Here is a 14891-nt window from a genome sequence, read left to right as displayed (position 1 = left end):
ATTGTACAATATATGCCAAGAAAAGCAGGGTTCTTAGCCTATGCTCATTATTATTCATTTGGCATCAAAAGCATTTATTTAGAGAGTATTTGCAAATGCACTGAAGCTGAATGCCCATTAATAGCACCTGTCAGAGGTATTTTGTTTATTTCTACTGCTACAAGCAACACAAGCAACATGCATGAAAATCTGGAAATTATTAGAATTAAAGAGCATCTGCTCTTTTGTTTATTTCCATTGCTACAAGCAACATGCATGAGTATCTGACAACTATTAGAATTCATTCTGAGCTGCTTTGAAAAGTTTTATTGCACCACGCAAATGATTCCAGGGACTTACAAACATTTTCATGGCTTATCTTTAGAAGAAAATTAACAAATGCAACAGTTTAGGTAAATTTGCCAAGTACATCCCACATGTTGAAATTAGTATCTTATAAAACCAAAATAAAGTTTGGTGCCACTGTAAATGGCTGATAACACTTTAGGGAATGAAACAGAAGTAAGATTCCTAGTGAAATAAAATGCTAACTGCCACCAATAGGCTATGAACCTTTATTAACTAGCACTATTCGCCTTAGATACATTTCACATTTGGAAAGTGAGTGACATGACTCACAAGGCAAAACATACAATACATCCAAAATGCTCAAATCTTTCACAGGATCACTTCAACAAATCCACTCCATGCAAAGCATTTCAGATGTTGGTTTCCAGCTACTCTTAATGATATTTTACGTGCATTTTATTTTGCATTACATAGCAATTCTTTCTTTTACACATGGAACTGGGATTTATAACACAAATTGCTGTTTACAGACAAAAGCCACTTTAAAAATACCTATACAAAAGATGAGTGCCATCCATAGTTGTCCTTTGTCTAGAACAGGAGTGCTTGCTCTGCACTAATGACTCCTTTGCTACATTAAGGACAACTGTGGATCCTACCAATTAACAGCACTACAATTGAGGCCATATGGTTGGCACAGAGGAGGAGAGATTTTCCCTGATTATTCTAAACTTTCCTGCTCTCTTGGCAAAGTTTTAAAAGGCTACAAAAAGTTAGCAAAATGCATCTTAAGAAGCCAAAAGGAAGTTAGTGCGTTATGCCAAACTTACATGCTGCCAATTTTAGAAGGTAAGCCTGTTGGTGAGGAAATGACTTCTCTATCCCTAGCAGACTCTTTTATATCAGTGTTCATTCCACCTTCCTGAGCTTCTACAACAGATGCAAGAGGGCCAGCCAAAGCTGTGTCCCCTGAACTAGTATCAGAGGTTAAGTCACTACTATCAGCATAAAGCAATTCCATCTGCGTTGTGGTCCTCCGACGTGCCTGGAATAAAATGAGAAGAGTTTAGGAAACATAAAACCATTATGTATGTAATTTAAAACAGGGAACGGGAATATTCTGAATGTCTTTTCAATTTGAACAGCAAATTCACTGGAACCACAATTGTCTTATCTACTCTGTTTGAATAAAGAAAAACACAGATTGTTTAGAATCCTGTTTTAAAATTTAAAACAGTTTGTTTCACATTCAAGCAGTATGAACTGCTTGTATGTATACAGTATATCTAACACATCATGACTTGCAAAGCTTTAGGTTAGTCAACCACCTTATCTGAAACCTGAAATAGAATGTAGTTCTTCATTTAATCCTGGAATAAGACCATTCTCTTAGAATCTGTGGATCAGGTCAAACACAGAGTTACTATTAGGGATGTGCAAAAAATTTCGGGCACAGAACGATCTGTGCCCGAAACGAACAATTTCGGGTGATTTGGGGCCGAACCGAATCACCCCCAATGTCCCCCGATATTTTTTGGGTACGAGCCGAATCACCCGAATTTCGGGCATGAAAAATTCAGGTGATTCGGTTCACGGTTGATTTTTGGTGATTTTTTAAAGTTTTAGTGACTTTGGGGCAGTTCGGGGGCATAGCATGGGATCTGGGCAAAAGGAGTGGGGTGGGGTGGTAGTGCCTAATGGGTGCAGGCTACCACCCCAATTTCAGGGGGATTGGGCAAAGGGCTGATTTTTGGTAAATTTCTGAAGTTTTCATGTCTTTGGGGCAGATTGGGGCATATTGGGGCAGAAAGTGGGGCCTGGGGCAGAATAGTGGGGTGGGGTGGTAGTGCCTAATGGGTGGAGGCTACCACCGCAATTTCAGGGGGTTTGGACAAAGGGCTGATTTTTTGAGAATTTTTGAAGTTTTAGTGACTTTGGGGCAGTTTGGGGGCAGAAAGTGGATCTGCCCCAAAATAGTGGGGTGGGGTGGTAGTGCCTAATGGGTGGAGGCTACCACCCCAATTTCAGGGGGATTGGGCAGAGGGCTGATTTTTTGAGAATTTTTGAAGTTTGGGTGTCTTTGGGGCAGATTGGGGGCAGAAAGTGGATCTGCCCCAAAGGAGTGGGGTGGGCTGGTAGATAGTGCCTAATGGCTGGAGGCTACCACCCATCCCCAATTTAAGAGTGATTGGGCAGAGGGGTTAATTATGGTGAATTTATTTGTATGAGGTTTGTCTTCATAAGGTGAAGTGTGCTAAATTGATTACTTCCTCATATTATTCATAGTAAAGGAAAGTGTGAAAAAGTGAAAGTGGGGTCATGAGAGTTGTTTAATTGAAAAATAGCTCATTTGCTATGATAGAATGAGAATTCACATGTGTAATCAATTTAGCACACTTCACCTTATGAAGACAAACCTCATACAAATAAATTCACCATAATTAACCCCTCTGCCCAATCACTCTTAAATTGGGGATGGGTGGTAGCCTCCAGCCATTAGGCACTATCTACCAGCCCACCCCACTCCTTTGGGGCAGATCCACTTTCTGCCCCCAATCTGCCCCAAAGACACCCAAACTTCAAAAATTCTCAAAAAATCAGCCCTCTGCCCAATCCCCCTGAAATTGGGGTGGTAGCCTCCACCCATTAGGCACTACCACCCCACCCCACTATTTTGGGGCAGATCCACTTTCTGCCCCCAAACTGCCCCAAAGTCACTAAAACTTCAAAAATTCTCAAAAAATCAGCCCTTTGTCCAAACCCCCTGAAATTGCGGTGGTAGCCTCCACCCATTAGGCACTACCACCCCACCCCACTATTCTGCCCCAGGCCCCACTTTCTGCCCCAATATGCCCCAATCTGCCCCAAAGACATGAAATTTTCAGAAATTTACCAAAAATCAGCCCTTTGCCCAATCCCCCTGAAATTGGGGTGGTAGCCTGCACCCATTAGGCACTACCACCCCACCCCACTCCTTTTGCCCAGATCCCATGCTATGCCCCCGAACTGCCCCAAAGTCACTAAAACTTTAAAAATTCACCAAAAATCAGGATTTTGCCCAATCCCCCTGAAATTGGGGTGGTAGACTCTACCCATTGGGCCCTACCACCCCACCCCAAAATTTTGCCCCTGGGCCCCTTTTTACCCCCCGAATCGATTCGGATTAAATCCGAATCCGAACCGAATCAAGGGTGATTCGGTTGACCCAGATTCGGGCACAAAACAGAACAGGGGTGATTCGGTTCGGGTCCGAGCCGAATCACCCGAAATCCCGAATTGCACACCCCTAGTTACTATATGAAGATAATAAGGAGCCCCTGGTGGCGCAGTGGTAAAACTGCCACCCTGTAACCAGAAGGTTACAAGTTCGATCCTGACCAGGGGCTCAAGGTTGACTCAGCCTTCCATCCTTCCGAGGTCGGTAAAATGAGTACCCAGAATGTTGGGGGCAATATGCTAAATCATTGTAAACCGCTTAGAGAGCTTCTGCTATAGAGCGGTATATAAATGTAAGTGCTAGTGCTATTGCTATAATTTGTTCTTTTCAATAACTTTTGGTTGATAGTAATAAATGAGCTACTATTTTTGCTTTCTGTTGGGTAAAAAGCTCTGCAGCCAAGAAATTAATGCTGCTCAGCCTCCCTGCAGCCTTTTGATGTGTGTAGGACAACTGAGTTGTTCGGACTTGTTTTGCGCTTATTACAGAAAATGACAGGAAGACGATTTTTAAAAGGAAGATCTGCCATTTGTAGATTCCTGCATGATCACAATTTTCTTTGCTGGCAATGAAGTGCATATGAGGGGAGTGAAGACAACCAGATCTTCTGCTTCTGCCAGGGCGGTGAAATGAAGGGCAACCATTATTAGATATGAATAATTTATCTCATGTCTTGTAGGTAAATAGAAAAACAGATTCAACCACATAGGCCTTTGCTCCCTAGCTCTGACAGTGGCCTCTTCCTTCATTCCTTCTGAAGTGGCCAGTTCTATATGAAAGAGAAATTCTTCTCAACTGTCATTAGGGCAAAAGGCAAAAAAGCAAGAAACAGGCATTGCACACCTCCCCTTCTATGCACAGTTGTTCACCCACCCCGCCCCCTTTTAAAAGGCAGAGAAAAGTCAAATGTAAATTATTTCCCCGTAAACCAGCATGCCATATAAGAGGGTGATTTTGGGGGGAGGCGAGTTTGAGTTATAAAACTAGCTCTAAAACTAAGCCTGTGGTCATCATTGCTCTCATCTCTACTCTCATGAAACTGCTCACCCCTGCCCTTCTCCACACAGTTGCTCCCTTTTTTAAAAAAAGAAGGGGTCAGAAAAATATATAAATAATAACATATTTTATAATTTATTTGTACTAATATTGAAATGGTTCTGACACACAAACACAGATTTCTAACTCAACACCTTTTCTCTTCCCATTGTATCTACCCAAGCATTGCATCACTGTAGGTACATACACTGCATTTCGTAGGTACATAACGGGTTTTTTTTTTTTACTCTGGTGTGTTTTTTGCTGTGCTCTTGCACAGTGGTTCTATTTACCATTTGTACCTTCTGGATTTTTCAAAATTACAGTTGTTTTTGTTCAGATTACTGCAGGAAACCTCAGTCTCCATATCTGGAATGAATCCAAGCCTCAAAAGAAAGAGAGCAGCAATGCCACAGCAGAACCAATATGGCTGCTGTCTGTTTGGGGGGATGTTGTCAAAGAGGAATTTCAAGCCTTGATTTCAGCTGCATATGAGCAGATTTCAGCAAAACACAAACAAGCCAGGTGACTTGTAATCACTCTTTGGTGAAAACTGAATAAAAAATAAAATGTGGATTGTGCAATCCCATATTTAGCCTGCAGGGCACAGTTCACAAAAGCTCAAGGCCACTGTGTAATCTCAGAGCTTGTCTGACCAAGCTCCACAAGGCTTCCCAACAGGAATAAGTTAAAGCTTAGGTAGAATCATTTTATAAAGTTCTCTGTAAGACCTCCCCCAAACCCAGGTAATACCCCTGCCCTGTCAGATGGGTGAGGCACCCATAAAAAGGGACTCTGCGTAAGCTTCAGCACATACCAGTTAGGGAGCTTCTCCAAACTTAAGGAGTCAAAGCTGGACAACACCCCTGCACCCAAGACTCAGAGTTTCCCAGAGAGTTTCCCACCAGAGGTGCCCTTGTAGTTCAATTCAGAGATTGCCACTGGAGCTTTTAAAAATCAGCTTTTGGGATCTTTTGCACAGTTTTCCAGATGCAATTAAGCATCCAGGCTAGGAAGAAAGCATAGAAACTTTTGATCTTTGTGAAATTTGCTTCGTGCTGAAAAGTCTACTTGCTCAAGCATGAACATTTCTACAGATAAAAATTCAGCTCAGCTCTAACCAAATCTGAGTAGAACGAAAACAGAGATGCTTCACTCTTAGTTAATGTTTTAACTAACTAATGTTTTATTTGAAGCTTTTCTACAAATAAAAAAATGATGCAGAAGTGCTACTATAGATTATTATGCACCCAGCTTACCTTATTTTTAGGCTTGACTTCACCACAAAGTTTCATCAGGTCTGAAGACAAAGAACTGAAAGCAAAATCAGCAGTTCAGTGGGAAGCTCTTACAGAAATAAGGCCATTCCTTCCTCTTTGGAGTGTCAGTCCTGATTTAGCAGCAAGAGCCATAGGGGTAACCTCTTCCAGGATTACCATGGTTCAAACATGCATGCATATGTTTAGTCATTCTCAGCCACACATCCCTGCTCTACATTGTAGCTGTCTCCAAACTACTATTTTTGAACTGATAACAGGTGATATGACATCACATGCACATAATTACTTGAGGAGGGTTCCAGATTTTCAGTTTATCTATAGAAGACAAGTTCTCCAAAAGAGGGAGGGCAACCATACGGACTGACTGGCCTTAAGGAGTTCTGCAGAAGTTCTGCAGAAGCAATCTCTAAATGGGAGGAAGATAGCCTCTCTTATAGCCTCTCTCTCACCCAAGTAATTGCAATACCCAGCTAAATTTACCCCTTTTGCTCATTTCCTTAAGTTCCAATCCTTAGGGTCTGTTAAGCGAGCTGATGAGGCAAGTTAGACTCATTCATGCAAAAAATGTGAGAATAGCCATTTTAGAAGTAGTCAAGTGATGAGTGTTTACGTTGATTTCTCACCTTCCCTCAGCTCCAGGACTGTTCAAAGGAGCATCTTCATCACTACTATCTTCTACATTTTCTGGAAAATTTCCAAAGCCATTATGCTGTTAGCCAGTTTCATGCACAATAGAAAGTTACTTCAAAGACTGCCACTTACTACCCAAAGACATAAAGTAAAAGTAATTTGCATTGCCTTCTCTATGTGAAAAGTAATTTCATTCATTTTTAATGAAGCGTAATTGAACTAAATGCAAGTGATCCAATTTCTCATGATATCCCCGACACTGAATCCATAGATTTAACTTCCTTGCTCTTTCTTCAAAAAAATTGCATCATCTAATAAGTATTTACTGGCAATGTAGAGTAGGAATAAACACCCTCTACATCTGTCTTTATTCCTGCTCAAAACAAACATTGTGAAGGAAAAGATGTTCTATTTTGCACTCATTTAGCCTTTAGGTCAAAATTCAGCAGGTGATTGTGACTTTGAGAAAGACTCTTGTTATCAAACTCAATTTTATTATCAAACAACCATAAAGTCCTTATAATTTCAGTATGCTATGTTTTACACAACAGCTTCCTATACTACATGCTACAATCTACTAAAGAATGAATTTACAGAAATGAAGAGAAGCTACACAGATGAAATGCAGCCTGTAACAAACTGTGCCAGTGATAATTGTTGGCATCTGCTCAGACAAGAGAAACACTAGCATGCTTGTCAATTGCTGTCACAGTACATCATAAAAATATGTTTGCATGCAGGGAAATATCAGATGGATGAGTCCTTAATAAATGTACCACCTGTCACTGAAAATATACACAACTTAATTCATACACACAGATACAAAACACCAGAGAAAATGAAACTAGAGATAAATGTGATGTCCTGGGGTCCTTACCGCACTCTCTAGCCAGGCATTCCAGGGGATTCTTGGTTAACCAAATTAAATCGGTATCTAGCTCCTCCAGCTTTACTGCTGGGACTAAATTTACCATAAAACAAAAATATCATCAAAAAAAATCTGCCACCCCCTTACTAAATTAAAAAGTAACAGGACTATTCTGTATTAAGGAATAAGAGATTGTTGTTTTAGTTAGTTTCTAACTATGCAAAAAAATTAGCAAACATTCTCTCAGTAGCTAGGCTGAGACAACAAAGTCATTATTGTGGGGTGAGATATCGCAGGAGAGTTCTACTTCAGAACATACAGGTTTAACTAACAAGGAAGTTTGTTAAACTTCATATAACACAGAACAGCAATCAAGAAAATAAAAAGACCAAAATAGTTCTAGCTTTGTATAACTGACACGGAATGTGAGAGACAAGTTGCTATCCCAAGGGATTCACAATCTAAAATTGATACAGATAAATAACAGAGAAAGGAGTTGAATGAAACATCTCTCTTTTTAGCTGCTGACTTCTCTGAACTATGAGAGGAACAAGAGAGGGCTACGAGAAGGAGAATTTAAGCTCAAAACCTACTCGTAATCTCATCCTCCTGGGTGCCATTCTAAGTAAGAACTGAACAATTGCTGTTCTCTAGCTCACACATGTCGACTTTAGAGAGTGTTTTTCAAGGCTGCATTCTACAAGGTCCATATGGGGCTGGCACTGCCCTATTTATACATTCACTGGAGTGGCACTGTAATATACAGGACCCTTTTCACCCCATATGCAGACAGCTTCATTGAGAGCCAAGCCTTCCATGCAACTAGGCTCTCACAAGGAAGTGCTTTCAACACTGTAGGAGATATGAGGTCCAAGCCACAGGAAGTTGAACACAGTAATTCCTGCCATCTAATTTTAATGCTAGGAAACTGCCCCCCTCTCCTTTTAAAGTTCCACAAAACTGATCAATAACTCTCAACTTTCTTATGTTTACAGTAGGCTAATAAAACAAAAATTAAACAGAATTTAAACATAAAATATTTTCTCTACCCTTTAGCTATTTGACAGATAATATTATTGAACAATATCCAATGGGCAGTATCCAGACTAAGACTGAAATTAATTGGACTTCAACAACTGTCTTATTTCATTGATTTCAATAGTACTTAGCCATGACGAAATGGGCAGAATGCTGCCCATTTTTATATACGCAATATACCCCTTAAAGTAAGCAAGAATGGCAAATATCAATATGAGCTTTAAAACAAAAACAAAAAACAGGCTCCACTAGGAAAATTTCCTTAAAGAACTTAGCTGGAAAAGAAGCTGTTATCTGTGTGCTATTAAAGTAAACTAAAGGTTAAGAGTTACATTCCCTTTTGAAAAATGGTTACGTCTGTTACAGCTTCAGTAAATAAAGGCAAGAGAGCAAATGTATCAGCGATAGTGTATCAGCTGCAGCATCCCAGTGAATAATGAAAAGCTTATTACATTCATAGCGGTTGCATTCATGTCTGCCTCAGTTAACATCCAACTAGTAAACTTTGTAAGCAGTGGTATCCCTAAGGAAAAAGGACTCTGTAAGCATGTAATGAGTATGTTTCCCAAATAGGACATGCAAACTTTATAAACGCTTACATTTTATGATGCGCCAGTTAGTGTGTACATAGATCATTAGTATCTCATGCAGCTGTGTACTAAACAGAAAGCTACATATACTTACCCAGCGGTACACTATCTAGGTCTGTGTAAAACAACAGCAAGGAGGAAACAAAAAGCAACACTCCAATCAAAACCGATCCGTTTGCAGAGTAGAAATTAAAAAGAGTCCTACATTATATTACAAATCTGATAAAATCTATCAGAACTAGTAGAATAGATGCCGTAGGGTACACATGACAAGCTTTTCTAGAATACAAAGCAGAAAGGGAATTTTAACTACTGAATTTTGTTTTAAATTACTTCAAATTGTAAAATCTTTAATTTTGTAGTTAAACTACATGGTGTTGAATTCAAGCTATTCACAGTGATTACCTATGTTGTATCCTGCATTTCATTGCTTTAGAACACATTTGCAAAAAGCTTTGCATGCACAAACTTTGAGTAAAGTTTTATCATATAATTTAGTACAGCATCTATTCATTTTAAAACTTGTTTGAAAAACAAGCAATATAACATGCATGATAAGCAAATCCAGCATGCAGTATAATCCAGTCTGGCAGAATATTCAATTCACCTTGCAAAGCAGGACCCAGTAAAGCATCAAGTTCAGGATTCAATTCTGCCTTTTCCTTCAACATGTGAAATAGCAGCTGGTTTTGAGTAGCACTGGTAATTTCCGTTTGTTTGAGACGTCCTTCAAGAACCTTAATCTGAGCCTCCTTCTGGGCTGCTTGGAGACCCTAATGAAGAGAGAATAAATCTGTTAACAGGCAGCCATGTTAAGTACCAGCAAACATCTATTTATCATCATCTGAGGTTGCAATACTAAAAATTAATCAATGTTACGCCATTAATTTTATAAACTATGTGGAGTTTCCTCTAGGACAGTGATGTTCACTACTTTTCAAACAAGGGACACTTGGGCAAAACCTACCATTCATTTTCTATACCACCCTTCCAAAAATGGCTCAGGACGGTTTACACAGAGAAATAATAAATAAATAAGATGAATCCCTGTCCCCAAAGGGCTCATAATCTAAAAAGAGACATAAGATAGAAACCAGCAGCAGTCACTGGAGGTACTGTGCTGAAGCTGGATAGGGCCAGTTACTCTCCCCCTGCTAAATAAAGATAATCACCACATTAAAAGGTACCTCTTTGCCAAGTTACCAATGAGAGCACCTTCCCACTGTACTGACCTCTAAATATTACTGCACGTTTATCAGTGCTAGGAGGCTCTCTCAAGAGCTCTATGAGAAAAGTGCTGGGAAAGGCTAACCCAGGGGTGGGAACCTTGGCCCTCCAGCAGTTTTTGAACTACAACTATGGCTGGGGATGATAGGAGTTGTAGTCCAACAACAGCTGGAGGGCCAAGGTTCCCCACGTCCGCTCTAAGCCGATGAACGTGGGGACGGGGGACCAGCTTTGTAAAGGAGGGGCATGAGGAAAAGAAGTTATCAGTGGCAAATACACATTAAAGAGGATCAGAGGTCTTGCTCAGGACACAGGGAGCCTCAGGTTGCCTAGTTTGAAGGTGAAATAATAGTTGATATTTATTTTTATTTTATTATTTTATTTATTTATTCAATTTCTATATTGCCCTTCCAAAATGGCTCAGGGTGGTATACTGGTGACACAATATGCATAATGGATCTATACCAACTTCTTCTCTCCAGACCTTTTTATTGCATAAATTAAATATTACAAATACAAAACAGACATTTTGATATACAGATGTCAACTTCAGTGTTCCATGTCTCACTGTTTAAAATCCACACTTTTCTATCCCAGATACTCTCCCTAAATCTAATCTAAATCTAATGAAGGCTACATTAGCTTTTATCCCATGTGTTCTTAAATTTTTCTGAAATTAAATTTAAAGCTCACCCTTTGGACTTTGATTGTTAAAGGTTTTGTGCAGAATTGCTGTTTACAATGCAATGTATTTAAGTTTAATGGTAAATTTTCCTCTCAAGAGAGAGGCCTGGCCATGGGTAACTGACTGGCCCCTCTGCTGGCTATTAGTTACATGCATAATTTGGAAAGTAAATGTATCACTCAATATCATTGATGATATAATTATCATTTTTAAAAAAAACAAGCAGCAGATAAGTTATTTGATAGTACGAAAAGGGAGAGAGTATAAATTTGACAAGAAAAGCACCAGATACTCAAGGGTGGTTACCCTTTCTGGTAGGGGTGTGCACAGACCAGTCCGGGGCCATGCAAGAGGCCTCCGAACTGGTCCAGCAGAGGGGGGGGAGTGTGTGTGTGGGGCAGTACTTACCCGCCCGCCGCTCCTCCCCCTCCGGCGCTGGACTTTGCTAAAACGTTTTTGGAGCGGCAGAGTTCCTCCCTGCCGCCCCTGCCCCCGTCGTTGTCTCCCGATTTTACAAGTAGTAAAAGCTGGCGCCACACATGTGCCCGTTGTGGCGCATGAGCTCCCATTGCTGCTGCCGGCGCGCACACGCCGTATACATCATTGTGACGTATGTCCCTGACTCGCACAATATCTTACACGCTGACTTCAGCCAGCATGCAATTGGGCAGGTCACCCCTCCTTATCCCAGACATCCATAGGAGCAGAGTGTCCCTCAGAACTCCATCAACAACCCTACTCCTGTCCTACCAGTTCCAGGAACATGATGTTAGCCTCAAATTGAAAGGTATTCTAAGATCAGAACTGTCAAATTTAAAGACAGATTAAAAAGATACCACATTTTATGAGCTACTCAAAAGAGCATACAGAAACAGTCTTATTGCTAGCAAACCTAGTGGCAACTAGAAATAAAATTTTATTTAATACTATTATTAATATATTGCTTTTCAATATGTTCTTAAAGTGCTTTGCATAAAAAACAAAATTATGATGATGATGAATATCCATTCAGAAACAATCTCACAGGCAGGCTCCGAATAATCTAATAAGAGAGCAAGAGCAAGGAATAAGAGGAGTGGTAGATCAGTTGTTTGGAACACAGATTCCTCCCAATGGAGTAATGATGGCAAAATTTTAAAAACAAAACAAAAACATATCTGTATGTATTATATATTGGCATGTAACTGTCATAAATCTGTTAGCTCGGCTAACCCATAGGATTTACAACCCCCTTCGGCACTCCCTGGTGAGTTAACAGAAAGCGGCAGTGGAACTGCATGAGTGAAAAATAAAAGGCTCACAAAGAAAAAACAGTAAATGAATTAAGTCCCCTGAACTGAACTAGGTACCCCCCTCTAACAATAACTGAGTAATAAGTGAACAGAAAACACAGAGCAAGAAATGAAAATAGTGAAGGACAACAGAAGCAAGGAATTAACAGAACAAAGCAGGAAAGCATAAACAAGGCAAACTGGAACTCAGACAAAGTTTTGGAATTCAATAGCACACTGTCTGCAGACCAGCAAAAGTTGCAAACAGCACCTGAGCAATTGAGAGACTGCCAAATATATATGGCTCAAGAGAACTAGCAGCCAATCAGGCTTCCCTGAGTCAGCACTTCGGCTTCCTCTCTAGTGATCTCCTGCGCCTGCGTGAGCCTCCCTCACGCTCCCCACTGAGCCTCACTCTTGAGCCCTTTTCTCAAGACAGGTGAAATCCCAGGCTCCTCTGCATCAGAAATCATGTCTAGCAGCTGTTGCAAATCCTCAGCTCCAGAGTCTGGTCTCCCTGCCAACTCCTGTTGCTGTGCCTCTGATGCCTCACTAGCAGGCGAATCCTCCTGTTCCTGCTCTGACTCTTCTGAGTCAGAAGTCTGAGGCATGACAGTAACTTCCCTTGCCATTCTGTGACTGGCAGTGTCTGTGTGACAAGAAGCCCTACGAGAGCTTTCTCAGTACACTTTGGCTAGAATGTGCCCAAGTTCTGTGCATGCTCTCTCCCTCACTTCCCATTAGCAACTGCGAGTGTAAGTGGTTAAAAATTAAAAAAAAAATAAAAATTAAAAGGAATGAATAAGACTTCAATGTATCTGAATGGACTGCTGCTCAGTTAGGATTCATTTCTTTCTCATGATTTAAAAAAAATAGGTTGTGAAAACAATATTTTTTAGAGTCTACAGTATTTTTGTGAAGGTTCAGCTACGTCACCCAGTTGCTAGGTTGAATATGCACAACATTAATTCTCCACAAAAACTCAATAGGATTCATTTTTTATGTTACCTTGTTAATGCCCATTGTAAGGAAATGGTCAAGTAAATACCGAGCTTCTGTTAGAGTACAGGCACTGATCACAGCAGTGACATCCAAAGTATCTCCTTCCTCCTGTATAAACAAAAGACAACAGCAGAGATGCTCATCAGAAAGTCACCTGGACACTCTAATAGAGTAGTCAGTCACCTTAATGCTGTTCTAACAGTTACAAATCATCATCATCTATTTATTCGATTTCTATACCGACCTTCCAAAAATGGTTCAGGACGGTTTACACAGAGAAATAAATACATAAATAAGATGGATCCCTGTTCCCAAAGGACTCACAATCTAAAAAGAAACATAAGATAGACACCAGCAACAGTCACTGGAGGTACTGTGCTGGGGGTGGATAGGGCCAGTTACCCTCCCCCTACTAAATAAAGAGAATCGCCACATTAAAAGGTGCCCCTTTGCCAAGTTAGTGGGGGGTGCAGAATAGACATTTTTCTAGTTAAGAATGGAGGCTATTAAGTCTGGAACATTTTGGAATTACTATAGAACAAAACAAAGACAAAGACATAGGCAAAGAAATTTTGCAGAGAGATAGGCAAATTGAAAATATTTTCTGGGGCTTATGAGACCCTCAGACATAGACATTTTTTCAGTTAAGAATGGAGGCTATTAAGTCTGGAATATTTAGGAATTACTATAGAACAAAATGGATTTTAAGACAAAGAAAGTCTAAATAGACAGTGCAGTCTACTTCATATATACTTCAAACAGCTGTCAAATGGAAAGCAATAGCTCTCGCCTTTAAATCTCAAAGATCTAAACTTGGTTTTTAAATCACACAAAACATAAAGAGACGGACATTAACACACAACAGAATCTCTCTCTGAAATACACCACGGATGAATTCAAGCCAAACATAGTGGCTGACATACCTTTGCTTCCTCCATCTGCATGATATTTGCTTGGCAGTCAGAAATACTGTCATTGATGTAATCAATATTTGCAGTCAGTGACTCCATTTCTTCATTGATATTGTGGACATTTTTATCTGCATCAGGTCCACCTTCTTTGACAAATCTCTCCCTCCTTTTTGAAAGTTTCTCTTTCCTTTTGGTAAGTTCTTCACGTTGCTATAATGTTAAAATTATTACGTAAAAATACACGTTAGAAACAAAGCCACTCAAATGCTTTACATGGAAATGAAAAACAAACCAAGCTGCTATATTCTTTACTGAATTTCTGCAGGAGAAAGAAGTATGAAATACTGTCTCTAGAATAAAACTGTTCTTTATAACAGATTTGGATATGCCTTCGTGGACATATCTTAATAACTGGAAGATGAATGTATGAACCTGTGCTATTAAACGGTATTATAACTCAGGTGATCTGAAAATTCTTGTTGCATTTGTGAGGATCCATTCACACATGCTAATAAACATTTGATGCCATCAAGAGATTAACATGCATATGCAAATCAGGCAAGATATATATGCAAAATATAGTTAACGTAAAAACTGGCATTTTGATTTCTGGTGTCCAATTCTGAAGTCAAAACTTCAAACAAAAAGCTCTATAGATGGTCTCTATACATTCTGTATAGAGTCTGCTGAAGATACAATTCCTCTCCCCCCCCCCCACCGCCCATTGATTTCTTTGGGCTTTAGGCGACATTTTAGAACACCTCCAGGTGGATTACTGGATGGGAAACTACGGAGCTCCTTACTGAAATCAATCTCTTGACTCCCCAATTTTAGCCAAATCATGCCACC

General features: G+C 40.0%; 1 protein-coding gene across 8 annotated transcripts in view; it reads right to left on the bottom strand.

Annotated features, from left to right (window-relative positions):
* The window catches only part of KIF21A (kinesin family member 21A), a 157431-nt gene that overhangs the window by 36666 nt on the left and 105874 nt on the right, over nucleotides 1-14891 (bottom strand). For 6 of the 8 annotated variants that reach the window (XM_053253846.1, XM_053253850.1, XM_053253852.1 and 3 more), the window contains 7 exons: nucleotides 14055-14252; nucleotides 13138-13239; nucleotides 9554-9719; nucleotides 9041-9061; nucleotides 6444-6504; nucleotides 5800-5854; nucleotides 1119-1333 (listed from right to left, as the gene is read on the bottom strand). In XM_053253846.1, the coding sequence (XP_053109821.1) occupies nucleotides 1119-1333; nucleotides 5800-5854; nucleotides 6444-6504; nucleotides 9041-9061; nucleotides 9554-9719; nucleotides 13138-13239; nucleotides 14055-14252 (818 nt within the window). The remainder of the gene's footprint in view (nucleotides 1-1118; nucleotides 1334-5799; nucleotides 5855-6443; nucleotides 6505-9040; nucleotides 9062-9553; nucleotides 9720-13137; nucleotides 13240-14054; nucleotides 14253-14891) is intronic. The other 2 variants (XM_053253848.1, XM_053253851.1) reach the window with 1 other exon arrangement.

Source organism: Hemicordylus capensis, chromosome 5, assembly GCF_027244095.1.
Source record: "Hemicordylus capensis ecotype Gifberg chromosome 5, rHemCap1.1.pri, whole genome shotgun sequence".
In the NCBI taxonomy this organism is placed as follows: Eukaryota; Metazoa; Chordata; class Lepidosauria; order Squamata; family Cordylidae; genus Hemicordylus; species Hemicordylus capensis.
Note: the sequence above shows the minus strand (reverse complement) of the source record. Positions and strands in the feature narration are given on the sequence as shown.